Source organism: Charadrius vociferus, unplaced genomic scaffold (genome assembly GCF_000708025.1).
Source record: "Charadrius vociferus isolate BGI_N301 unplaced genomic scaffold, ASM70802v2 scaffold435, whole genome shotgun sequence".
In the NCBI taxonomy this organism is placed as follows: Eukaryota; Metazoa; Chordata; class Aves; order Charadriiformes; family Charadriidae; genus Charadrius; species Charadrius vociferus.
This window is the reverse complement of record NW_009648540.1, coordinates 424,114-451,430: the sequence shown is the minus strand read 5'-3', so window position 1 is coordinate 451,430 and position 27,317 is coordinate 424,114. Positions and strand designations below refer to the sequence as shown.

Genomic DNA, 27,317 nt, shown 5'->3' with positions numbered 1-27,317 from the left:
GCACGTTATAAAACAATTCCCAGGAAATGTAGCATACTAGAAATGAGACTTCCATAGACATAAAATACTGGATTTGTGTTTTCTTTCTCCCCATCAATATATATTAGAAAAAATAAAGCCTCATATCATTGATACACAGGAAAAAAAGCAAGAAGCAAAAGTTATCCAAGTTACCTTATAAGTATCCACATAACGATCCTCTTTTTCTTTAGACTGCACAGCTATTGGTTTGACCAGATTTCTGCAACAGAAGTAGTACTGATATCTTGTCATTTTTATAAAGATGTTGATTCACACCATTTAATAATGCATTAAGAATAACACCTTTAGTATCATGAAAAGCACAAGCAAAACTTAATAGCACTTTACAAGAGTTCAGAAAATAAAGTCACTTTTAGCTAGTGCTAAAGGCAAACTCAGATCCACAGGCTACCCTATAGCACTGTAACAGGCAAGAAAAGGCAAAGCGCCTCTGTCAAATCAGAGACATCATATAGAGGTAAAGACTTTGTGCACACAAATGTTAAATTAGCTTAACAGAAGTTTACTAGGGTGGTACAATTCACTTGAATCTATCCACAATTAAGATAATACGATTTTGTAACTGGCTAAATAATTTACAGTGTTATTTACTTTTCTACTCAATTTTCACTAATTGGCCTGGAAGTCTTTAATCACATGAATTTAAACATACAGCATTTATTTAAATCTGTGGACTATCCATTTCATATTAACACTGTAATAAGTCCAATTCATAGCATCGTTTGAATATACACACTTATAATACTATGCATTTGATTTAAATGTCTGAGGTGAAGCAGCCACTTATTGTAAGAAGTTCAAGTTCTTATGGACGACGCTTGTCCCTGAATAGTTCCATTCGTGTATGTGTGCAGTTTAGTACAATGAAGTTAAAAAGCTATACTGGACGATCAGTTCAAGTATTTGGAAATAACCAGTTCTAAGCATTTCATATTACCTATATACTGATGGATCATTTAGGTCCAACGTTTCATTGGTGTAGTCAGAAAGTATAAAAGGAAATACTGGATATTGCATGAGATCATTGAAGGAACGGCCCGCATGTTTGTTTAAATGAGTCAGATATTCAAAGTTAGTAATCTGTCCTGTGCACCACAGGTGGGTCAGAGCAGTAATGTTTCCATATTCCAAAAGGTTAGGCAAATTGTTAGTTAAGATGTTGTGGTACACATCATCACGGACCTAGAAGAAAATACCATAGATTTAATCATATAATTTAAAAAGCTTCAAACTACCAAGATTTAGTAAGTTGCTCTCATTTTACAAGTTTCTGCTGTAATGGAATAACATTTAATATTACTGAGATTCTTTAACATCTTAATACATCAGAGATGTGTTTTACAACACGAATGTGTTTGTCTAGAAGTCTAAGTGAGCAAAGTTTTTTCAAATGTGTTAAGCAGAATTTAATTAGTCTATGCAACAGGTCTCCTTAAAAACTAATGCATGAATGTATGTGTTATGAGGACACACAGCAAAATGCTTTAATCTATTATTATCCATCAGTGCCACATTACCTTTGTATTATCAAAAGCCAAGAGTAAAGTTCTGCCATTTGTTAGAAATATTTCCACAGCATTGTCTCTTAATTGCCACCAGCGCTTATGAACTTCCTTAATTTCCTCATAGGTCCAAGAAAATGATGCTGGTTCAGTTTCTCCATGAAAACTCTGCAGAATTTGCAATTGAAAAAGTTATTTTAACAGTAGATTTTCCAAACAAGAAACCCTTCAATGGGGCCATTTTATAGCAATACAGCATGTCACAAGGCAAACTTTAATTTTGCAGTGATGCTGTAAGACGTTGTGATTTTCTTCATATATGTTTCCCATCCTCCACTCTCAAGGCAGCCAGCAGAACATCATGTATTCTCCTCAGCTGCTCTCATTCCCTATCTAACACCAGCATGCAATGCCATGCTTTCACTGACTCTTAAGATAAAATATCGGACAGCCAACCAGAGCAAGCAAAGCTTTCCCACAAATCCATGTATCTGATAGTTCTATGAGGGACAAAGCAGGAAAACAGCTGAGAACATCTTCAACCACAGGAGCTGTGTGCTTAGTGGGTGCAAGGAAGAGCTCCCTGAAAATAGTTTAAGACTTTCAGCAGTATAACCCATATCTTGATTATTTTTAAAGTGTCTGTTGGATGTATAAACTTAATACAACAGAGTCTTCGTATATCAGAAGGATTAGGTCATTTCCAGTTTCCTCCATGAAACAGTCCTCTCTTGTATAGGATAAGGCGGGGAGCTAGAACATTCTGTATAATGGAAAATTCAAGAACTAGATGCTGTAGAGTTCAGCACAATTCATACACTCAGTTTCTGTACTTCCTAGTGCTCCAGCTTTCAGTAAGGCAAGTTCTCTCAGGTGCAGACCAAAGCAAGCTCCGTGCGCTTATGCTGGTGAACTCAGAGCAACACACAGCAAGGTGCAGAAGCCTCCCCACAAAAGCCCCTCCTCATTCCCTCCCAGTCCCAGGCCCACATCTTCCCTGTTTTCTATCACCACTGATTCCGCAGCCAGGGGAAACAGAAGCAACGCCAAACCCAAACTAATCAGTTTGGCTGGCCTTGTCCTGAGACACCTAACTCTAATACTCTGGCAATCTCAATGACAGTAGACAAAAGCTACTCATGGGCATAGCTTGGAAAAATTAAAGCTGGACAATATGCTCTAACACTTACCGAATTTTCAATTGTGTCTGAAGCATTGTCTTCAACAAAATACATGCCACATTTTCCTGCAGGAAAAAAATAATTGCAAAAAGGTACATGATATGACTATTTGTATAATGCATCTTAATGTTATATGAACAGTGTCCAGGTGTTAAGAATACTAAGAATAGTACCTGGGCAAGACAGTACTTCACAAAAATAGAATTTAGCATTCCACATCTTTTAGCAAGTGGTCTGCAACTTTAAAACTTAACTACAGTCCCAATGGGACTCACACGAACAGTAGGGAAGAAAGGCAAAACCAATCTATAAAATTTATAATCCATAAGAAGTCAGGCAACAGCTCAATTACTTTAAAAAAATCAGCCAGGTTTATATATACAGCAGAATCTTAGGCAAAAAGATTCTGAAAAAAAGACTGAAAATTCTCCTTACCTAGCAACAGCTCACCAGCAGTCTCTCTAGAAGGTGCTACGCTTATACATCTTCGATTAACTCTGAAATATTAAAAGCATATTATTGCTTATGGATTTATGTACCTTTTGGCACATAAACAGCCTCAAAGGCTACAGTTGACAAAAGGCTTTTCAACACTATGACTCTAATGGTTCAAATTCCAAGGAGGGAAAGAACACAGAACCTCAACTTTCTAGACTTGCACATTAGTCTGTGTTTATTTCTTTGTGTGTTCTCTGGAGATATTTTAGGCAGTGTTAGTGCTTGCAACAGGTGGCAAATTGGTTTTACCGTTGTGTTATTCAAATCTGCAGTTGTGTCAGAGGATGAAAATACAATTGGCTTCTGAACACTGATGGAAAGACCTACCAGATGCTAGTAGCACTGCTTGTCTTAGATATTTAAGTGACAAATAAGTAAAGAAACCCCATCAGGTTATATCACAGAAGTCCTGTCCCCATATCACACCAGATGGTATTTGCTTTTACTGATTTTGGAAGTAATCAGTAAAATTTGGAAGATGGGGATGGACTGCTTTAAGAATCAGAAAATGTACATGTTGGTAGCTCTAATCTTTTGCTTGTGAATACAGCAAAAAATCTACCATTTTGACATTTGTCTTTATCTCACTTGATTATCTTTTTAATGTATTTATTTAGACAAAAAAGTGAGGAGGACTGCTTCTTTGGAATGGGAGAAAGTGGGAAAGAGGTAAATGTTACCTAAACCTTACCTTATGTGTTCACTTGCAGCTTTATCCTTTACAGTAGAAGAGTGAGAAGAATGTGTTTTGTCTTCAAATAGGTAAGATAACGGAGTTTTTATCACACCTATAAAAACACCATAAATAAGGCACTAGTCTTGATTACAATTCAGATATAGTCCTAGAAGATGTTATAATTACCTTCCTGTTTCTGCCTGTCTGGGAGAAGGTACTTGTTTGGAATAGTTAGGTAGCACCGCTGCAAGCGGCGCCTCTCTCTGTTTGGGCCTTCTGTTGGATCCAGTTGCCAAGAAGTTGGGTAATAGACTGGGTCATACCAGAGTGCTCTGAAAAAAAAGTATGTTAGAGTTTGGCAGCTGAGGCAGTATATATGATTTTTCATACCGTTTTTCTTTAACTAGTAGAAAGGCAGAAGTTTCACAGTCGTACACCGGGCAATTATTTCTGAAAAAGTATCAAAAGACTCAATTCTGTAGTTTATTTTCATGAGCTATCACACTGACTGACTACTTATAAGCTACTATAAGACTACTCTTGAAGTTAATAGTTCTGATGAAAACAGCAATACAATGCACCCAATACCGTATTTTGAAAACTCAGCTACTGCAAACATGATAAAATACTAGTTCTGTAGTGGCAAAACCACTATTGTTTGGTTTCTTGTCAAGACTTAACTTTTTTTGCTCTATGCAGATTAGCAAACAGTACCTGGATGCTAATGTGAATAACATTACTCAAAAAAAGTTTTGTTACTCCATCAATGTAATGCAAGATATTAAAACTTTGTCATTCTTCATTCTATTAGGCTCAGAAACATGTATCTAAAAAAACCCCTCGTCTAAATGGTACAGAAATACTGCTTGTCTATTCACCCCAAAAAACAGGAGAATAAATCAAGTATTTTACAAGCCTTTAACCATCAGACGATTAGCAAAAGTAAGTAATTCTGATTTCACTATCACCTACATGTCATGTGCCTCTAAGTAGAAAGAAAAGCACAGGTCAAGCATTGAATCTCTTGCTTTTCTACTGAGATGAGAGAACAACTTACCGATCATGGGTAAGCTGCTGAACAAGTTCCTGCCAATGTCTGCTGGCACTTAGCTCTGCCTTATACATCCCCCTAATGTGCTGGATTACTTTCTTCCTTTCCATTCCTTGTGACAGAGACACAGCTTGTGTGATGTCTCCAGCTATTTTAGAAATGTCTTTAGATTTTGTATCCAGACGTTGAAAGAGACTGAGGAAAGAAAGTTGTGTTTTAAAGTGTCAAATAAACACACTGAAAAAAGGGAAGGAAAGATACCAAAAAACCCTTATAAAATACAATCGGTTTGGCAGGAGACATCCATAGTTCTTGTTCCAGCAGATGCAGAGCAGCTTAGCCTACAAAATTTTCATGAGACTCATGAATACCTTTGCTTCTTAGCCTTCAAAAAAGCTATTACTTGTGGCCAAAGACAAGACAAGCCAATCAGAAGATCAATGGCTATATATTAGCATGCTTCACTGACTGATGTATACTCATTACAATAAAAATATTAAGTCAGAACTGTAATTTACCACTGCTCAAGTCTTTTAAGTTATTCAACATAGTAAAGTCTTATCACTTATCTGGACAGACTTCACTAAGCTGACCTTTACAGCTAATACAGTTGCCTGCATTGAAGCATGCTGCGTGTGCATCTGAGATTGGATTTTTATGGCAGAGCCTGAAATGTAAGTTAATGGAAAGAACCTCTTAATCTACTACAAGCTACCTAAGTTTACACTACACCAAGTAGCAACAGTCTACGTAGCTCATAAGTGTTCAAATACTGTGCTGAATACAATGATATTTTATTCGTTGAAGATCAGGGTTAGTTGCAGGGACATTTGCCTCACATTTAATTGCACAGATCACAGCAACAAGAGGTGATTGGACAGATAGAACAGCTATAGAACTAAGGCTGAAATACCAAATGTGCAGAAAATCATTTAGTATTCTGAAGTTCACACAATGCCATTTATTACACAACCTATCAAGATGCATATACCTACAAACAAGCTGGTTTTATAATGGTAACATAAACCCCTGAAAGTTAGCAGTGCTGTTAATATGGAAAAACATTTATAATAGTCATATAGGCCACTTTGAAATGGGATATGATGAACAGAGAACATTCTTAGAATTCTTGCAGCCCCTTTTAAAAGGCACTTACTTTTGCCGATTATTAGCCATTGTCTTCTCCCAAGCAGCTTTGTTTACACCTTCTTCCACCTCATATTTCTTCTGATCCTGAATGCAAGTTTTATACATTACTTTTTTTTTTCATATGGACAAAATAAGGAAGCATAGGCTAAGGGATAGGCCAATTTAAAAAAAAGGAAGACTCAAAACTGTTGAACTGATATCTTCACAGCATTTAAAACCACCACAACTTCATTTCAGTTACTGGAGTTTTATTATACTTAGATTTAATTGGTTTTTTTGCAAGGAACCTTTTTTTTTCCCCCCGACAGTGAGAGATACTAGTAACTCATTATGAACTCTCAACTTTTGCCTAAGTTAAGTAATATGCTTAACCAAGAAGCATTAATATGTGAGCTTGCTGTGAAGAGTTGAGTATCTATAACAGAAATATTCAGAACTCAAAGAGAACCCCCAAAAGCATAAGCCATGCACCAAGCAGACAAAACAGCTGTCTGCATTAAAACTCTGACCCCATATAACAGATAGTTGTCTCAAATATACTCAGTTTTTGAAGAAAGTTTTTATTCACAAACCTCTTTCAAAGCTTTCATTAGATCTGGTTTTGGTCGTGGGCTCAGGGGAATGCACTTATAGCCACAACATTTTAAAGTATTCACAAAGTCTCCCGCTGTTCTTTGTTGGTCGGTGGTCATTTCATCGCTGTGATTGTGCATTAACTCATACAAATAGAGCACTAATTTAGGTCCATGCTAAAAGATGAAAAGAAGGTAAGAGGGGGAAAAAATGGTCATTCTCATTTCTACAAACACTGAGCATTTTTTTCCTCCAACTTTATTCCCTTTTCTAGTCAGCCTGGACAGGTTTCTTCTACTAATTTTTCTGTGATTTAAAGAAAATGGCTTCTTTAACATTTGAAGACAAATGTCTATAAAACTAGAAAGTACATGCTGATTTTAATCCTTCACATGATAAAACTTCCCCCAGCATCTTGTGACTTTTCAGATGGCTTACAGGAAAGCTAAGTTTCTTTTCCAAATACTCAGCTCCTGCAGCCTTGTTTATACTTCAGGAAATATGCACCAGAGACTCCTAATATTGCACACCTGGTTTGATTAACCAAATCAGAGCTGACAAATAATGAAGTTAAGCAGATACAGGCCATAAATGCACTCAACATGACACTCCCCCAAAGAAGCCATTGCTAAAATATCAGCTCTTTTCTTACTGGTAGAAGTGTTAATTTAATTGAATAATGTATATGTGAGCAGAAATAAAGAAGTGTCATAGGTTCATCTAATAAGTACTTTCTCTCCTTAGTATAAAGCGACTCAAACTGTGGCGTGTCTTACACCATTTAGTTCATTCTTGCAGCTCCTGAAGATCTCCGACAGCAACATTCCTACCTGATTCCTGATCATGGCTCTAAGAAATGCTTTCTCTCAAGTTTGCACTAAGAGTGCAATCAAGAAGCTTTTTCCTGACAAACGCAGAAAAGCAGGGAGAAACTGTTCAGCTTCTGTTCAAACTTCTCTCAAGCTTACTTGCAAAGTTGGGCTAAGACAGTCACGCATAATCTCTTGACTGTTTACTTCATGCACCATCGCCAAAGCCTGCTTTCTCTCTTGCAGTGACCTTGCCGGAGACAAGTTGTGCACAAGAAGCCTCCCAAGTTGTGTACGGAACGTGTCTTTACATGACAAGAGGATTCTCTTCCACTGCTGCTTCGGTGCATTCATTCTGCTGGTACCCTAAGTAAAAGAGAGAATTTTTTAATATTACAGGGTTAGGGCTTCCTTTTACCAAGTTTTTCACAAAACAAACACAGTTAATATGATCGAAATGTGAGACAAAGATTTCTCTACCAAAATAGTGTTTAATTTTAGTTTACTGAATATTATTATTACAGGATAAAAGGTGCTCTTCTAAAAATGAAAGAAGGGTTTGTTCATTATCATAAGATAAGCATTTTTCTCTCAATTTGCTAATATTAGGAACACAACTCCTAACTAAACTGGATATTCAGTTAGAGGGACTATACACCAATCCAAAAAGTTAAAGTTGTGATGTAGAGGGTTTAAAAAAGCCCCAAATTTTTTTTGTTTGCTTATTTTAATGAATAGCCCTTCTACATTAATCACTGGTTTCTGAACAGATTACCTCAAAAGATTAGACAACATGCATTGCAGAGGTGCTTGTGCTCACAAGAATAAACCTGTAATTTTTGAAGAGTACTACACGTATGGCATGATGGAAAGATAACAGAACAAACTTAATTTTCCAGAGCTAGAAAGAAAATTGAGTTGAGCTACTTTTTATGAAGACGACCCAAGAGAAATAAAGAGGCAAGAAGCAGTAAGTTTTCCAATAATCATTTCAAATTACCCAAATGAAACCTACCACCTTGGAAAGGTTGACAAGCTACTACCTGTATGCTAGAAAAGAAAACTTTCAGCCCTTTGGCAACAATTGGGGGAAAAAAGTTCCCCTTTCTCCCCAATTACATCACCAAGTCTAAAATATATTATAGACACAACTTGCTCAGAAACTCTCCATCACCTGTGGATGCACAGCAGATCTTGTTTTATCGGCTCCAGCAAACAAATGTTGCGGTTTAAGAGGCAAAGCAAAATTGTGGCCTACAGAGAAGTCTATTTAGCCTATGCATGCTTGTTCAAGAAGCCAAGTTTTGCTAAATGTTAAGGTAAAAATCAGAGCAGATGCATTTATTATTTTACAACTGCAGAGTAAGTGGGAAGCTGAACCAAGTTTTTAATGCCACAGCTGAACTGAGAGAGCAAATATTAAGGAAAGCATTTATGGACAGAAGACTTTATGCATAAGAAGTTCCTAATAAAGGAACCTTATGAAATATACTTTAATGTGGACAACACATAATTACTTACAATGGATACTTTGATTCCTTCCGCCAACATTTTGAATATTTCTTTAAGAAAAGGATTTGTTCTGTTCGGCAGTTCTTGCTGGCTTTCCTCCTCAGGAACTTCCAGCTGGGATGCTGAAAGTCTGCTTTGACTTGTTGTTTCTGTTATACCCAATACATCAAGGCACTCTTCATCAGATGCTTAAAATTTAAGAGGCACACATTGATCAGTACCATCTCAAGCAAGAAAATACTATGATCCTTTAGTTGGCATTAAATCAGATATTGCCTTTACTACTATACTTACCATACTTTTTAAAATTTTAAATACTAAAAACTATTCCTTATTTCAATTCCCTTGTGAACCAACTTATTCAGCATTTAGTTAATCAGAGCCATTCAATTATTTGTCCCACATGCTAAACTCTCTTGCTTCTGTGAAATTTGAACTAGCGCCCAAAGTCATCAAGTCTTGCTAATAAATGTAGCCATTTCACAGAAACACACAAACTGATGCATTTTAAGAGAGCAGATGCTCCCTTTGGCAGAGTTAAATCTTCAGGTAATAATTCAGGCAGTTAACACATGAATAGACTGACGCAGAATTAAAATAACTTGTTCAGTTCATTCAGATAAAAACTGTATCCAGATTGTCAGTTACATAACACTGAGTCAAATCACTGAGAGAATATTTTATGGTTAAATCCATTAAACTAGTGTCAATGGCATTACTTTCCTCTCAAACACTTCAACACTCGAAAAGCAAGAACCCATTTTTCACTATAGCACTACAGTAACTCTGTCAAAACGGAAACAAACAAAAAGAAACCCCACCTAAATAAATGAGTCTGTTCACAGCTAGAACAGTCAGCCTCTGTAACCTTTGTACAAACTCAGTCTCAGTGGCTTGGACAGGATTTTCTTGGCTCATTCTCCGCTGCATCATCATGTTGAATTCCTCACTCGCTAGCGAACGCATTTTCATCAGCAGAGCATCAGACTGAGCAAGTGAAAACTTTCTGGAGCCTTTAAGTAGAGAAGCATTAATAGCATCCTACTAAAATGCACAAAAAATTAATCACTCAGCAACTGCTTTCATCCAAAGAGTTCACATCATTTAAGGAAACAAAACATTTGAAATACATTAACATTGAAGGGAACACAAGTGTCATTTAGGTGTTTGTCTGTCTCCTTTAAAAGCTTTTCTATTTGAAAATAAATACATAAAATTCAAGAAGTGATATCATGAAATGAGTTAGTCTCAGGATCTGATTTATTGTACAACTAACGTTTTTGTGTAAAGCAGATTCTAAGAAGTTACTTTTATTCCTGTTCTTACTGTAGAATTAGGATAAGGATTAAAAAAAAATAAATCGATGATACAACAAAAAATATTGCATATCAAAAAGTAGTGTTATCAGCACAAATGAGGAGTCAGTTATATTAATAGCTTATAAACAAACACATTTTGTATGATACCTATCGCTGCAAATTTTGATAGAAGTACTATTTCTAACTTATAAGAATATTCCTTAAAATATTCTGTACTTGGGCCTTGACTGTACTGGCTTCTTTCAGAAATAACTTTTTTTTAATTTATCTTTAGTGCCTTACCAGATTCTCTTAATAAAAAAAGATTTTCACTGTGTTAACTAGGCTGATGGAGAGGGGCCTCAAAAGCTGACCATATAAGTGAAACATTCCTGTAATAAACAGGTAATAGCAGTGGTTTGTTTTGAGGGTTTTTTTGTTGTGTTTTTGTTTGGTTTTTTTTTTCTTTTTTAAGAAAACTCAAATAAATGCCAGGTTTTTAAGTTATAGCTTCTACAAAGTCTTAAATACAGCTTCACTTATGAGAGATATACAAAATCAGTTTGCAGGCAGAAGACACCAAAACCCCTACAGAACGATTCACAACCTATCAAGTACAGAGAAAGTATTATTGCTAAACCGGGAACTGCATAAAGGATTTACAGGCACAACCACAGTGGAATCTAGGAATCTCGTATTCTCAAAAGCAAGTTTGGAGTGCCAGGTATTTCCTTCAGAATGATCACTAATTAAAACTTGTGCAACAATGCAATCCCCACACCACAGCTGCGTTAAAGTTACGGGAACTAACTTTATTTTGGTATTTCCTTACTGTGAAGTTGGCTATTAAAACAACTATGAACTACTTTAAAAGTATCTTTACTAAGCACCTTGTGAATTGAAGAGAATCCCCCAAAAAGGTAAAATCTGGCTTTAGACACTGCAGTGATAATAAGGTCACCAATGTTTTGGTTTTGTTCCCCCCTCCCTCCTCCTAATACAAAAAAACCCCACAAGTTCAAAATGGGTACAGGCTACACTACTCTAAAAATACACATATTGACTTACAAAGCCAATCCACAGAAAAAGCAAAGCAACAGGACTCATTTGTTGTATCACTGAAATTACAGTTTGTAAGTACAGGCAGGAGAAAACACAAGAGTACTACGCTTTTGCTACTCACCAGCAATGCCTTTACGCTTTTGAAACATTGCACGTTGTGGTGCAGATGGTGATGGGACTGAACCGGCCTGCTCCTGAGCATCTTGGTTTGCTGTAGTTTTTATTAATTCAATAGCTGCTTGAAGAACTCTTAACTGCAGAACAACTGCCATATCTAGAGAGAGGCATACAAAGGACACATGACATTCTTTACACATCTTCAGGATTTTTTACTGGATGTTTGTAAAAAGTAAAAACGCAAAATGCGTCAAGAGCTGTAGAACTCTTGATTCCACTGAGTCACACAGAGTCATCTCACTATTCTACAGATACAGACAGTACACAAGTGAGTTCTCGTGGAAAAGCCATTGAATTTGATTACCCTGAAATAAGCTACATGATACTGTATAGAACACTTCCATTTAAATACCCTTAATGAACTTTTACAGTCACTGTTTGTTCAGATTAGCAGTACACAATTCTTTACCACAAGGCAGGCTCCTGAGGAAAACTACTACTTTAAGAACCACTTAGAAGAGAAAAAAAGATCCATCACCAGAAAACTCCCCCCTCTCCCTCAGTAGGAATATTAATTTAAACAAAAATCAACGGGGAAAGGATTTACTTCTCCAGTCCCGTGACCCCAAGAATAAGCAGATAACTTACTTTGCATCCTTGCATTTTTACTATTTTGAAGATGACCCAGCAGCACAATGAGGTCTTCAATAACACGAAAATATTGAGAACCTGAGGAGCTGCAGGCATGAATTGCAACTGCTACCAGCAGCTGTTGTATATCGCATGCAAGTAACTTGTAGTCATTCAAGGGAATGCTGCAAACAAAGTTGTAGTTACCAGAAACATGACAATTCTAGTAGATTGTAACCCATAACAAGACCCATTATATTCTAATAGTGCTACCTAATTCTATGTTGTACTTCACATAAAAATATTACTGCTGAAGGCAGAAAACTAATCAAAGACACCTCTGCAGTGTTAACTTCGGCAGTTTGGAAACCTGCAAAATCTTTGAGACATTCTAACAATAAATTGTAACAAAGTTTTATTGGAAAAGCAATGATGTATTATTATCAGATTTTTAAGTTAAAGAACAGGTCAGAAATCCTGTATTTCTCAAAAAAATTCAGGATAATATCTGAATTTGTAACCATGCAGAACTAAAACTATACTGGGGTAAAAAAGGAAATCCATCTAGCTCTTCGGGATACAGATTAATGAAATTACCAAAACCCCACTTCTCCTTCCTTCACTGTATAACCTTTCTTAAAAGTACAGAATGTTTGTAACCGATTAAGCCATTTAAATTACTCAAAAACTCAAATATTAAAATCACAGGCAACACAGGAGAGACTTTGCTTGAATTTTAACATTGGCTATAGATGCAGTAGAATGCTACCATCTCCTGGACCTTTACCTTACTGTTCAGGTGAGTTTTATTAGGAAAAGCATCCAAAGTGCACACAGTGTGACAAACTTGCATTTTAAAATGTCATTTCACTTGAAAGCTTAAGGTATAGAAAGAACATTTTATATTCCATTGTTTGAACTGAACATCTAAACACTAACTTTCACTTACAGGTATATTTAAAGCTGAAAACCTCCAAACCAGTGTTATTTTTATACAAGCTCTCTGGTCATTTTAGGAAGCAGACCAAATACAATACAGTAATTTTTGCTAGATTTAAGGTTCTGTCTGGACTATTTTATAGCAACTGATACAATACTCACTTTGTTTCTAGTCCATTGAGAGCAGCCAGCGTATTACACAACACGTAGAGCAAACCGTTATCAAGCAGTAGGTCTGCAACTTTTGAGCAGGAATTTATGATTTGCAGCAGGAGACAAAAGCAGTTATGCAGCAGAACATTATCGTACAGAGAGTTCTCTATAAGACCCAGAACAGGAATAACACACCATTTTTGAAAGAGTCCAACATTCTTGACATCTTCCAGATCAAATCTATTAAAATAAATATAAGTGAGTGACATCCTTAAAATAGCAACCTGGTCTACGCAACTAGTATATGCAACTGGAATACCAATCTATGCCAGTATTTTGGCAAAGATGTAGATGGCAATTTCCCACATTTCATTGCAGTAACAATGCCTGTCTACTAGATGAAATAAGAGCAAAATAAACACTTCAGAGCCACAAGGAAAAGTATACCTGAAGCTTCAGCTAACGACCAACTGTCTACAATATAGATTTCATTAAAACAGAGGAGTTTTCATCAGTGTAGGAAAATATGATGCATCATCTTTCCAGTAAGAAGTATTACAACTGGTACAGACACTATCAAGAAACTGGACACAGGTTGGCATCAATATAATAATATACTGACTGACAGCAGGTTTGATATCTTCTATCCATTACTGCTGAAGTTTAATGAAAGTTTGGCAACTTCTGGCTTATTGTGACTACAGAATTCAGAACAGTGCTTCAACCTTGTATTACTTGTGCATGAAGAAACTGGATTGCTATTCTAAGGTTATCAGCCCATGACAGGACTATTATACAAAATCCTAGAAACCCGAGACATTAGAATTACCTTGCCAGCCCCATAATCAATCCCAAGGAATTAGCAGTTCTCTGCTTTGGGGCTAGTTAAGCAGACAGGTTTAAGTCTTACAATTAAACAGGACTATTTTTTGGGGGGGGAGGGGGGGTGGGGGCATGGGGTGAAGATCAGGCCAACAGGCAGAAGTAATTTGGCTACAAATCCTGCATAGGCAGCAACCAAGAAGGAGCTTATTGCAAGATTTTTGCACTGCTGACTTTACTTAGATGCATGTTCTCCCTGTGTGATCATAAGTTGTCAGACTAATTCTAAAAAAACACCATTTACTTAGATAATTGTCTGCTTAAAGGCAATCTCCTTTCCTGTCAATATTAGGTGGCTCTTTGGTTCAAGGAAATAGGGATTTAAACTCAGGGCCAAGCCAAGGAAGCAGCTGTGGCAACAAGCTTTTTCCTTAACCACCTACCAGTAGAGTAGACTTCACCAGAAGTCTAGTGATGACTAAAGACTTATAAGGATATAAATCAGAGTTTCATGTAGGAACAAAAGGAACAGGACGAGTTAAACTGATTACAGGACATTTGAAGTGCAAAGGCCTCCAAGGCCCTCAGAAGGGCTGAGGGTTTGGAAGATCCCAGTTGACAGCACCCATCAGATGAAGCTGGTCACAAACAGCTTAAGTGCCATACAATAGTCATAAACTCAACACATTTAAATGTTAAAGCTACCAGCAAAACATTTCAAAACAGTTTTGAAGGAACTTTTTTTTTTCCATGATTGTTGTCTAGTAGGAAGAGAATAGGAATTAGAATCCTTGCCTCCAAAGTGTGCTGCTTTTAGTTCAAATATTTAATTACAGGATGGAAAAGCAAAGCATTACTTACTCTTCATCCAAGCCAACAGAGCGGCCAAAGAGCATTTCCAAAAAGCACTCTACAACTTCCTGAGTCCCCTGGTGAAGGTACAGCTGGTTGGCTAGCAAGGAGAAGCCACGATTCTTTAAGAATTTCTCCTTCTGCTCCCTCCTTGCTCTGTTGAAATATGCATCCAACAACTAAAAAGAAATGCACAATTATGATGTAAGATTTAAATGTTTACTATAATTCTGTTGAAAGTTATGTTCTTATCTGTGATTTGAACAGTTTGAAATAAAAATTTTTGAAATTCCAAATTAAAAACATCAATCTACACTGCCCCTGTTAGAATCAATAGCTGACTTAATCCTTTTAATCTGAAGACTATTAGGTTTTTAGTGAAGTTTTGGGGAGATGAGATCACACACGTAACAGTTGCAGAATGCATACACAAATACATTCAAATTTTTTGTAGTTGTTAAATCCTGCACTTTAGTGTGTATGCAAGTGCAAGCACAACTTTTTGGATGATTTTGCCAATAAAGCCATATAATCTTATTCTTCAAATTAAAATACAAATGTAGTCAAAGTTTTTCATCTACGTAATGCTATCATCCAGGAACACTGGCCTTGTCAACACTACAAAAGTCTCTGAAAATATTCTGAAGCCTCAATCCCATGTTCAGGCCACAAATGTGTGGATGACTCCCCAGAAAAACTGAAAGTCAACTGTGTTAGAAGTCAAAACTTAGCTTGCACCTTAATTTAACATAGTGCATCATGTGTTTAAGTTGAAGAGAAGGTCACTAGCTTTCTGCATTGTTGCTTCCATTTACATCAGTAACACTGTCATATGCTCTTAAAGCCTCTGGCTTAGATCATAGACTATATTTATCTATTGAAAGATTCTATGTTTGTGTTGTGGTTTTGTTTTGGGGTTTTTGTTGTTTTTTTTCTTTAATAATCTGTGAGTGTGGAAACATAGCTTAAAACTCAGAAGTAAACCTAGAGAACTGAAGAAAGCAAAATAAAAAATATTAATGAAACTACATGTTTCCAACATGTTAACTATACTAGCTCACAACTTTTTAGCTGAAAGCATTTTATATAGGCCTACTTTAATGACTCCTTGTTGTATGAGAGGAGATGGGTGGTTCACAAGAACTATAAGATAATCAGGTTGGATAAGTTTGTCCATCACATCTTCTAGCATGATATCTGGTAGGATTAGGAGAACTCCACGCAAGAGGTCATATAATCCACAACAGATAAGCACAAGATAGTCTTCTGTACATCTGAAAACAGAGGAATATATTTTACCATAATTTGTTGTCTACAAAAGCAAATATTAAAAAAATGCAGTTGTTAGCTACTCTCAGGGGGCAGGAGGAATAAATCTGGCAAACATTTCTCCAATACTCCTATTACCACTCTTCATTAACACTTAGTTTTGGATGGCAGATAGCAAAAAGGATAATCTGACCAGAACTACTTGCTTGAGATTTTTTTGTGAGCTAGCTAGTTCCCAACCCTACTGTAGATTACAAAATTCTTCATTTTTAAAGTTTGCAATGTAAATAATGCAAAAATTGAAGCAATGCAATTCTATAGACTAAAAGCTTAATGAATTGGTTTGACAGCCATTGAAATCATTCCCTTAATTTTCAGGTCTCCAATTTTTGTAAAATAGTAATCAAGATCAAGAACTGCGAAATTACATCTCAGCTGATCTATTACTAATTTATTATTTTATCTGCTTACCTGTCATCAGGGCTTTCAGATGGTTTTTGGGTATTGGCATTAGATGAAGAAAAAGCAAGACCCTCCCAGTCTTCAGGAAGTATACTCTTGTCAGCAAAGCTTGGCCACCGAGCAATGGCTGATGATCCTCCATGAACAGAAAACGCTAAGCCCAACCCTGCAAAACTACTCTGACTCTTCTGAAATGAAGGCAGCCCTTTCAGATTGTCTGGACGACGTGGCAATGGCTCGGCTGAAGAACCACCACCTTCATTACATTTCAGGTCTGTATCTGCTTCTTTACTCTCAAATGCATTTTCAGATAATTCTTCTTTTGCAATATCTTCAAACGTTTCGGCAGACGTTAACTCTGAGTCACAAACTGTTTTTGCGGACTCACAACTGCTAAGAAAGAGTTCTTCTTGTACTCTCTTTATGGTTTCAGAACTTCCTACAAAGCCAGTTTTACCCTGGAGATCAATGTAGTCACGCTTGCCAACAATCTGCAGGTCATCAACCCTCTTTCCCATTCTTTCAGTTAGTCTTTTTCGATGAGCTTGAGGTGAGGAAGTAGGAGATGCTGGCAAGCTTTTGCAAAGCCTTTTAGGTGCCTGAGAGCTTATCTTCTGCTGTACGCTAGCCTTGGCAGTGTTCTCTAGAGAAATAAGGACATCTTTAGCATCCCTTTTACATCAGAAACAAGCTTTTCTCTCAATTATGCTCCACATACATTAAACACAGTGATGACCCAAGCTAATTTTATGTGGCATAACTGATTCAACACCTGGCATAGCTCAGATTTGGCCAATCAAGTAGAGATAGTAAACTATTATGCAGCCATATATTTAACAAGTCACAAATCTGAAAGGTAAAGTGAAAAATAACTTTTGCATATATACTGAATTTCTGGATTTACATTATGAACCTCTCAACTAACCCTTAGCAGGAATTTATACAGAATCACAGAATCATTGAGGGTGAAAGGCATCTCTGGTGATTTCAATAGAGCACCTCCTTGCTCGAAGCAGGGTCAAATAGAGCAGGTTGCTCTATCTGGAGCTCTTGTGTAAGAGGTCCAATCTACCAACATGTTTCAGTGGACATTGAAATACTATTCACTGATCATTTAGTACTAAGGCTTTACATGTACTTCAGATCTATAACAAATCACAGCATATTCTATTTGACAAGGCTTCCTTTTAAGCACACGTTTGGACCTGAAACATTCGAACTTTCAGACCACATTACACATCTTTCATAAAATATATTTTTAAGAGGGAAAGCAGTCTGTGTACCATACTAGTAGAAGCAGCTTTCTGTTAGTCTATGAAAAGGAGACTTTGATCGTTCAGAAGTATTTTGAAAACTATTCACCAGTTAGTACTAATGCAATGGTGATGTATCAGGAATTTATTTATTTTTTATTATTATGAGTGAGATATATATACACACACACGTGCAAATATAGCCAGACCAAGCCAGCCTTTAGACAGTGGGAAGGATCTATACAGCTGCACCAATCTTACAGCCAATCCTGCACACACATTAGCAGGTAGTGCAACAAATTGCAAACCCACACGCAGGTAGCAAGTTATCTAACAAACATACCATTTCAAATATTTTATTTAAATTTATAAATTCAAATTCAGAACCATAACACAAACACCTATTTTCACTAAAAGTTCATGTTGAGTATTCCTCTGGCACACGTGAATAATGTTTATTCGAGAACAATTTCATCCTATTGGTAGTTCAGTACTAGTTTGGTACAGTTGGTACGATTGATACAAAAAAAGTGTTAAGTTTAGAAGAATAAGATTTCATATACAATCCATATGGGAGAATGACTAATTCCACACACAATTTAGTACTGTGGTCTGCTCTTCATATCACTGCTTTTACTGAAAGACACTTGAACTAACACCTTTTCAACCGAAGTAGTGCTGGAAGATTCAATTTGCTTTCCCTAAGCAAAGTAGCAATAAGACATCATTCATAAAAGGTATTACATTGGTGATACATAGAATACAGCTAAGTCATGCATGATCTGAAATATACAGCAATGAAGTTAGAAATCAGAGTAATTCGTTTCCACTCCTATTTTGTATATACTGGTAAACTTGCTTAGATTATGCATTTTTATTTAGAATCTCTTTCTCATTGTCAACGAGCTTAAATAAAGGCTTAGGCATAAATTATATGTTTTAGCTTTCATTTTACAGATTAAATTTATTGATTGTCTATGCAAATCTAAAGTATGATTAAAAATATCATCCAATAATGATGCAAAACCCACCCCACTGACAGCAGGCCAACTGAAAAAAGTTACCAGCTTGAACTAGTAACTTCACACTATTTCAGCATCTATGGCAAAGGAATTCAAAACTGATTAAAGCAGTTACCTTTATAGGCGTCAACTTGTTTAGCATGCTATACAGCGAGACTGTTTCTAGAAAACTATTCAATTTTAATTTATATATCCAAGGTATAAGTTGTTCTTTATAAGATATACTTTCCCATCCTCTATCATGTAGGAACAGTATACCTGCAGTATAACTAAATGCCAATACTCTAATACTATATTTAGATGAATGTTAACAATTATGCACAAAGAAAAGCATCAGCTTAATCCTTTTTGCATGGATAGTATAGCTGTTTATGGCTCACTATTTCAATTATTGCCTGGTTAAGGCATTCTCGTACATCTCTAGCAGGTCAGTTTAACAAATTAAATTCTTCAGCTATTTGGTCCACTTCACTGCCCGAGCCATCAGTGTGGCAATTTGTTTCAACTTGACAATGAAGAGCAGGTTTAGGTAGCATGTTCAATTCAATCCTCCTTACTCTGCTGTTTCAGGCATCAAGCTCCAAGGGGCAGGGGGAGCTTTCTAAGAAATATCTGCGGGAGAGTAACACTTTAAGGCTCTCTAGTCATCTGCCAAACAACTGTGTCTTAATGTGCTTGTTTGTCTAGCATTGTTTTACCTTCCAATGGTAAAGCTGTAAATCCAGTTGGAGTTGTAATCACAAATGCAGAACTATCTATTGACTTCCCACCACTGCTGGAATTTCTCAGATACATAAGTGACTCAACTTTCTCCTGAAAAATTTTGCCATCTAGAAAGAAAAGATAAGGGGAAAAGTTACATACAAGCTTTAAGTTTGCCTTCTTGATATATTTAGACTCATAGTAGTCAGGTTACATTTTAGGCTGATGACTGGAGGCTAATGAGAAGTGCTCTACTCACGAGCATCTGAGAAAAAGCATCTGAGAACAATTTTTCATTTTAGTGATACATCTGTAAAATTTACTTCCAAACACTGAAAATATTATGGTGTTCTAAAGTAACTATATTTAAAGATGGCCCTTGCAGGCACACAAGCAGTAATAACTGACTTGCCATGTCAAAACCAGGTGACTGTTCTCAAACAGGTTCATCTAATAAGGCTCAAAGTATCAAAAAGTACATTCTACTCTTACTTAGAATTTTACATCTATTAGTATTAGAGGACAGATACAGATAAATACAACTGTATTGCCTTTGAAACTGATTACTAAAACCGGAGGTACGCAGGCATCTGCAAAAGGAGAAAACATTTCAAACTTGGATGGATGATGCTTTCCACGTTTACGGAAGTTAGGGCTAAGGTTGTACAATGCTAACATTAAAGCATGAACTATACATCTAACAGTTTCTCACTTTTTAAAGGAACAAGAATTTTTAAAGCTCATATCACTCATTTTGCCAAAGTGATTATCAAGCACAGATCTAGAAAAGACAGCTGCTGTCCTAGATCCGCATCCCTCAAGACTCATAGGTACTTTTAGTAATTTGTTTGCAATGCACGGATGGTGCCTGCCCACGACATCTTGCAGTGCAATGATCATTTGCTGGAAATGCTCCTCATGTCTTTTTATTTTTCTAGGAATTCAGCAACAGGAAACAAGAAAGTAGAGAGGGAGACAGACCCATATACACATGCTTCTGAAGAAACTTCATTTACATGAAAGTTAGAGGTTTTTCTCTAAGGTTTGCCCACAGGCAAATGTGTCCACACAGGCAGCTAGTGTCACACATTCATTTAGCTGCATTAAACTTTAAAGAAAGTTAAAGACATAACCACCAGAGAGACAATCTATGGCTGTAGACATTAAGAAAGCTCTCCAAGTAAGCCAAGCAAACAAAGTCTAGTACAATGTGCCTCAGTACTGTAAACTACTTTCACTTTACTGAGTCACAACTGTTCATTTTTTTTTATATATAGTTGTTACAATATAGCAATCAGAATATAATCATAGAACAGTAATTTAGTAGAGTGAAAGGTGTTTCTAGATTTATGACTAGATTTTTATCTTATAGTTTATTTCTAGTTAAACGTGGCATATGTACCTATGTGCAGGGAAAAGTAGAAGTTGGTAGGATTGTGACAAACATATGTATTAGTGGGAGGGTGAACTGCTAAGAGGAAATTGAAGACCAGTGTCAGCAATTCCAGGTCTGGGGGAGATCCAAGCACTTCTTCTATTATTTTCACAAATGACCTGCAAACCTCCCGAGGTAGTGATGCAAGGTGCCCTTCTTTATGCTCCTAGAAATGAAGAGCAGTAGAACTGTAAGTTATTTGTATTTTTCATTTGAAAGATTTTTTTTTTTTAATGGTCATGCTGTAGTAGAAGAACAGACAAGAAAAAAGCTTACGTAATAAGGCCTGTATTCTTTAATACAGGCCTAGTCAATGTTACCCAAGTCCACCACATTCAAAATTCAGGCACAAGCAAAATATTGTGGATGTTATGAAAGTTTCTTTTCAGAAAATTAACATTTTTTGCATACTATACTACTCTGACTTGAAATGCTGGAGCCTTAGTACATGAATCACTATTCAAAGTGTAGTTACTGTCATTGTATTACATATCTGTAGAGAAATTGAAATAGTTTCCAATACAAATATTTCGAACATATTAAGAATTTTCTGAAGAGTAACACACCAGGTTTTCTGTATTTCCACTTCAATAGCCATTTTTATGAACGTACACATTTGAGATTTCATTGATAGTTATAAATATTATAGAATGCTTGATCAAGCATTCTATATAGTTTGACAATGGCTATTTGAAAAAAACAAAACCAAACACCACAAACTACTATTAACTGATCAATGCTTTTTAGAACAGGACTTCAAGAAACTTATGCGAAACCCCCCTGTGATGTGAGCATGGTAATTAACTTGTTTCTAACTTCTCTAAATTTCACCTTTTTTTGGTACCCAAGCACTGTAACTGAGACTGCTGGATGAAAAGACTAAATGAAATTAAGTGAGGTTTTCAAAGAGAATGGTTTATACAGTTTTATCTTCCATTCCATTATTCCCAAAAAATTATCAAATCATTGTCGGCCAATTTGAGTAGTTTTTTTAAACTAAGAAATTAATTTTTTCCCCAGTAGAAATGTATATTGGTGTTTGTCCTCATGTGCAAGAGACAGGGAAAATACTACACAATGTTCTGTATCTATGCATTTGCATTAATATACAATTTTAAAAGTTAACTATACCACTAACAAGTTCCAAAAGTAGGGAATATCACATAAAAATGAAGAAATTCAAAATTTACAGCAATGAAAATGATTAAAAGACATTTTAAAAAACAAAATCATTGAGAGGGGCAAAGCAAATGCATTTCATGTGTTAGAGTGAGAAACTCAGAATAAAGAGGAACGCAAGACAATACAGCATAGAAAAATAGGATTACAATACATATTTTCATGAACAGATATGTACTATAAGCAGGCAACCATCTCAAAATCATGAAGTGTCTATCAAAGAGCTGAAGCACTTCCCTAAGTACTTTTTAGAACAGTTATCTCCATGCCGTGTGGGAATCTACTGCTGGATTAAAATGTTGAGGAGTGCTCAGACTGAGCCCCTATTAGCTCCGGTAAGAAAACAGGATGGACAGTTTCTGCTACCTGCACAGTATCTATATTTTTGAAGACTTGAACTAGTAAGAGACAGGTCTTTATAAAAGGGTCAGTTCGTTTTAGCTCCTGCTCATGTACAGATTGTGCAAGTATCCTAGTGCCTAGGTTTTAGGTTTTCAAATAGTACCAGATGGTTAAAACCTCTTGCCCCCTTCTGTTCAGCAGTAAATAGAGCACCCAGCAGGGAACCGTATCAGTTTACAGCAACAATACCTGTTGAAGAAGATAAAGGGGTGTGGAAGCACAGAGAACAGTCTACTGAAGAAGATTTTTCTATAGCATTTCTTTCCCTGCTCACCCCACCCCCCAAGCAAAACTGAGTGTTTGCCAAGCACAAAGTAGGATTTCAGAGTGGAAGTACCTGCAGAACCTGACAAGTTAAGAGGAAGTGATGTACCACTTGAGCTTTCAACAGCTGTTTAATGTTAAACATCTGTTGGTGATGGTTAGCTCTGATAAGGATTTCTAGAGCTGCTAACAGGGTTTCCCAAACACCTTGCTGAAAAACAAAACAAAACAGGAACATGGCTTCAAAAATATATTTCTGAGTCTACATGCTGAGAAAACAAAAAAAACCCCAAACAGTTTAGGAACATAACCAAGTCATACTAGTTTTGCACCTAAGAAGACGACTAAATGACTGCAAATGGTCTAGACAGAACCAGAAACTATTAGAAAAGTTATGATCATACAAAATTAAGCATATTTTAAAGATTAAGCTACAAAAAAATTACTTGTCTAAAATTAGGTTTATATACTCTTTGCTATACTAACACTGGATGGTTATTTTCAACAGTTTAACTCCATAGGGAAGCAGGTCTTCCTCAATCTTACGTTTCCCTAAAAAATTAATCCATTCAACTAGAAGTCATTTACATACACTACAATTACAGAATTTAATACACGCTAAGGCTACTTGCATCATTGATAATGGGAGCTTGATGCTACTACCAGCTATTCAGAGAAAAACTGACCATGAATTTTAGAAAATTTTAGTAGTTACTGACATCTTACTGGAGAAATTAATTTCAGACCTCATAATACTTTATCAGTTTTTTTTTTTAAATATTGACTTCTAGACTTACAGTCTTAAAATTAAAGTGATTACCTTTGCTTTAGACCATATCTTCCAGTCAAGCAGCAGCTTTTCTAACAATTGAACATCTTGGATAACTGCAGTAGAATCTGTGTCAAGCATAAATTGCCCGTTTTCATTTATATAGAGAATCTCATCACTGCAGCATCCTTCAAGGAGAGTCTTAAAAAGGGGGAAAATTCTTTTGAATGTCATAAGCACAAGCAATATGGTTGTCTTATCCAACTTATCAAAAAAGTCTTTAAAGAGACATCAAACTCTTGATAGGGAAGGCATACATCTACCTGGTCGACTTTGAAAATAGTTACTGAGTTTAGAAACTCCAATGGAGGCATTTAAGAAGCTTCATTCTTATAACAGCAGTACAAAATACTATTTTTTTTTTTTTTTTTTTTAAGATTTAAGTGCACTCAGACATTTTTATTAATTGCTTAAGAGTTTAGGCTTAAAGATCTTTCCTCTCAGAGAAACAAAGTTGCTTTTCCTGCCCATCCATCTCCTCTGAAATCAGGGTCTTTCAACACTTCCTTTTCCTCCCCTTACCTATCCGGAGTTTCTAGTTCAAGACAAAACACTCCTAGACCGAACTTGCTCTAAATCACTGTTCTGCCTTTGTGAAGACAGCTTCAAATGTAGAATTAAAATCACAGAGAAGTTTCTAAATTTGTGCTAACATAGATCAAAATATCAGGTTTAAAGAGCACTCTACCTTCAGCATGCAAAATCCAACAATGCATTTCGGTTTGATCAACACTCGATGAATCATAGAGTAACCATTACAATTGTCCATCTCCTGTATTCTCTGTTGATTGTATTTTGTTAAAGATAGTATAAGTTGTAGTGCTAAAGCTTGAGTGTCTTCACAGCTGCTAATCTCTACAATCTGAAGAAAAAGCAAATTTAATAAAACAGTTTAAATGAAACATTTAGAAGAAAGTTTTAAAAATACCTTGTTGCAGTCTTAAATCATAACTTCTGGATTAAATCTGTTTTAAAGATTCTGAGGTTGTTTACATAACCTTCATTTTTGCCTGTGTGTACATTCAGATATTATACCTGAAGTGGTAATTCCTACTGTGGTAATTTATGAACCGCTAAGAAAAATCCCATTACAAGAACCCCTTTAAGAAAAAAAAAAATGTTCTAAATAAAATTTAAGTAGAAGGCACCAATTTATTCTTGCTATACTACCAAGTCACAAGGTCATGAAATACATAAGCCACTTATAAGAATAAATTCTGTTGTTTGCCCTGGAAAAGTATGTTTCTAAAACGTTTTAAGGAAAGCATTAAATTAAGGTTCCTGAAGGCCTGGACTATCTCTACTTGGAAGTGTCAAACATTAAAGTTTTATTCTGTCCACAAAGAGACAAGCAATTTTATAGATAAAGACCATGAACCATTCTTCACTCCGCTTCCTACAACTCTTGAATCTCAAGAGCAAATAGTATTTTTACTAAAAATGTACAGGAAGGAAATCCGACATGAACAGAAATTCAGTCTTCCTATAGGCTCCCTTGCTGTGTACCAATTAATTCTGCAGTATTTACAGTTATACACATGTATACCCATATTGTCTGACAGCTGATCTATTGTGTGCTTGCTTTACTGATACAAATAGAGTCTAGAGCAGGATTTGTAGCACATACTTAGCATAAATTTACATAATACAATAACATGAATAAGGATGTTCTCCCCAGATTTCACTATCAACGTTAAAATTAGAGCAAGCAATGTCTTCGTAACCAGAAGTCTAAACACCTTACTGTCTCTAGTCTAATGTGCATTGGTTATTCTCCACATACCTTTCAGAATGCTACCATTACCAGAGGCATACAAAACAAACAAGTTTTAGGCCTACATTTGTATTTTGAATTAACTGCAGTACTTCAGAGACTCCGAGCACAAATAGTAGCTTCCAACTAAAGGTCATAGTTAAGTAGTAAGACTCATAGCCTTAATATTTTTGAAATGACAATTTTTCTTAGACAGGATAAGCCTTTGAACATGACTGAACAGTTATCTGAAAAAACTCTCAATATTTATTGGATAAAATTCAAGCTCTGCACGCTATGTAGTTTTACATTTACTCATCCTTGCATTGTGAAAATCTTGTGTTTAAAGTGTTAAAGATATGCAATGAATTTAAGTGCCTTTAAAAATCAGAGACCAAAAATACAATCAGTTCTATAACACTCCTAAAAATAATCTCTTTTGACATTTAGAAGCCCCTTCTCTAAATCAGAATGTAACACCACATTTTACACACTAGCAATATTATAAAAAACATTACATAATAGAATTATAACTAAGTTTCCAATTTAAGACAACCTGCATGATGCAGTCTGTGTTACTCCACAGATATTTTCCACAAATTCTCTTTAAGAAAAAAAAAAATCACATGCAGACTAGAGCAAGGCAGCTAATATATGTTATTTTTCTACCCAAGATCCAAGGAAAATTTTATATGGAAGAACACATACATGCACGCCCCTCCAGCCCTCTTACCCTAGCAAAGAGGAAAACAAATGCACCAGTTCCTCCAATTTCATGTAGTATACCCTGAAGAGTTTTATATTCAACAGGTTGAAGTGTTTTCAGGTGATGAGAGTCCAATACATTGCTCTGAACTTCTTTTGAACTGAAAGGTCTCTGAGAAGGTACAGTTTTCACTTGACCCTTCAGTCTAATAACAGGTTCATATATGGTGTACTGACCAGGGCAACACGTGGTATAAACAACAGCAAGACTCTCCTGAAAAAAAGAGAAGTTTCAGTTTTTTCAAGAAAGTTTAGTAGTAAAAAAATCACCCCCAAACCACAAAAAGCCACACACAAAAGCCACCTAACAGCAAACAGCAGCAACTGAAGCAGTTCATTTCTACTTCACCATTAGCATGCTCTTAAGTTTCACATGGATGCATGTGCACAGCAACATGCAAGAGAATTCCTAAATGTCTGCAAATATACACAACAGCTACAGCACAGAAAGTTAAGAAAGCACTAAAAGAATTCCACCAAGGACACCCCTCATCACCTGAAGAAGAATTACAAATATTTTGCATAAAACCAAAGTTACTGACAAATGTAAAAGAAAATGAGCATATAGAGGTATTGGGCAAATTGCTTCCTTCCCTTTCTAAAGTGGTAAGTCCAAAATATAAAGTTAGCTGCTATTTTTTTAAAACTTTCTCCAATTTTTTGTTTTAAGTCTATCCCTTAATCAGCTTTTACATAAAAGAAGTTTCATTACTGATGAAAAGACAAAGACCAAAATCAAAGCTCCTATGGAAAGTAACCAACCCATGTTCGCAGAAAATTTAAAACGGTCATATTTGGGACGCTATCTAAAATACAGAAATAATTACACTTAAGGCATTTGCATTCTGTGCAAGAGTGGAGAGGTTAATTCATCACCTGAGCACATAGTTCTAGTTACTTGGTGTTCTGTAAGGCAAAAGAAGCTTAAAAGTTGCATGACTGATTTGTTAGGCTTTTTACTTATTCCACTCATTCCTTCTTAATCTATTCAAAATTTAGTTCCATTGCTTACAAGGATCACATCTAGATAGAATGACCCTTTGCTTACAGCCACAGAGCTGCTGTAGAACAAGATCAGAAATTTCCCTCTAGCGGAAACAACTCATACAGCAGGAA

The 27,317-nt window shown here is 36.0% G+C and overlaps 1 protein-coding gene across 1 annotated transcript in view; it reads right to left on the bottom strand.

Annotated features, from left to right (window-relative positions):
• Positions 1-27,317, bottom strand: part of LYST (lysosomal trafficking regulator) — a 66,201-nt gene that overhangs the window by 14,261 nt on the left and 24,623 nt on the right. Inside the window, exons 15-40 of the mRNA XM_009885933.1 lie at positions 26,170-26,415; positions 24,372-24,545; positions 23,675-23,824; positions 22,928-23,065; positions 20,977-21,175; positions 19,571-19,702; positions 17,597-17,599; positions 16,645-17,240; positions 15,963-16,178; positions 14,876-15,045; positions 13,202-13,432; positions 12,119-12,285; positions 11,475-11,627; positions 9,815-10,006; positions 9,003-9,181; positions 7,641-7,847; positions 6,672-6,848; positions 6,107-6,183; positions 4,957-5,145; positions 4,086-4,231; positions 3,915-4,011; positions 3,161-3,222; positions 2,735-2,790; positions 1,560-1,712; positions 980-1,224; positions 175-241 (exon numbers count right to left, since the gene is read on the bottom strand). Coding sequence (XP_009884235.1) covers positions 175-241; positions 980-1,224; positions 1,560-1,712; positions 2,735-2,790; positions 3,161-3,222; positions 3,915-4,011; positions 4,086-4,231; positions 4,957-5,145; positions 6,107-6,183; positions 6,672-6,848; positions 7,641-7,847; positions 9,003-9,181; positions 9,815-10,006; positions 11,475-11,627; positions 12,119-12,285; positions 13,202-13,432; positions 14,876-15,045; positions 15,963-16,178; positions 16,645-17,240; positions 17,597-17,599; positions 19,571-19,702; positions 20,977-21,175; positions 22,928-23,065; positions 23,675-23,824; positions 24,372-24,545; positions 26,170-26,415 — 4,422 coding nt within the window. The remainder of the gene's footprint in view (positions 1-174; positions 242-979; positions 1,225-1,559; positions 1,713-2,734; positions 2,791-3,160; positions 3,223-3,914; positions 4,012-4,085; positions 4,232-4,956; positions 5,146-6,106; positions 6,184-6,671; positions 6,849-7,640; positions 7,848-9,002; positions 9,182-9,814; positions 10,007-11,474; positions 11,628-12,118; positions 12,286-13,201; positions 13,433-14,875; positions 15,046-15,962; positions 16,179-16,644; positions 17,241-17,596; positions 17,600-19,570; positions 19,703-20,976; positions 21,176-22,927; positions 23,066-23,674; positions 23,825-24,371; positions 24,546-26,169; positions 26,416-27,317) is intronic.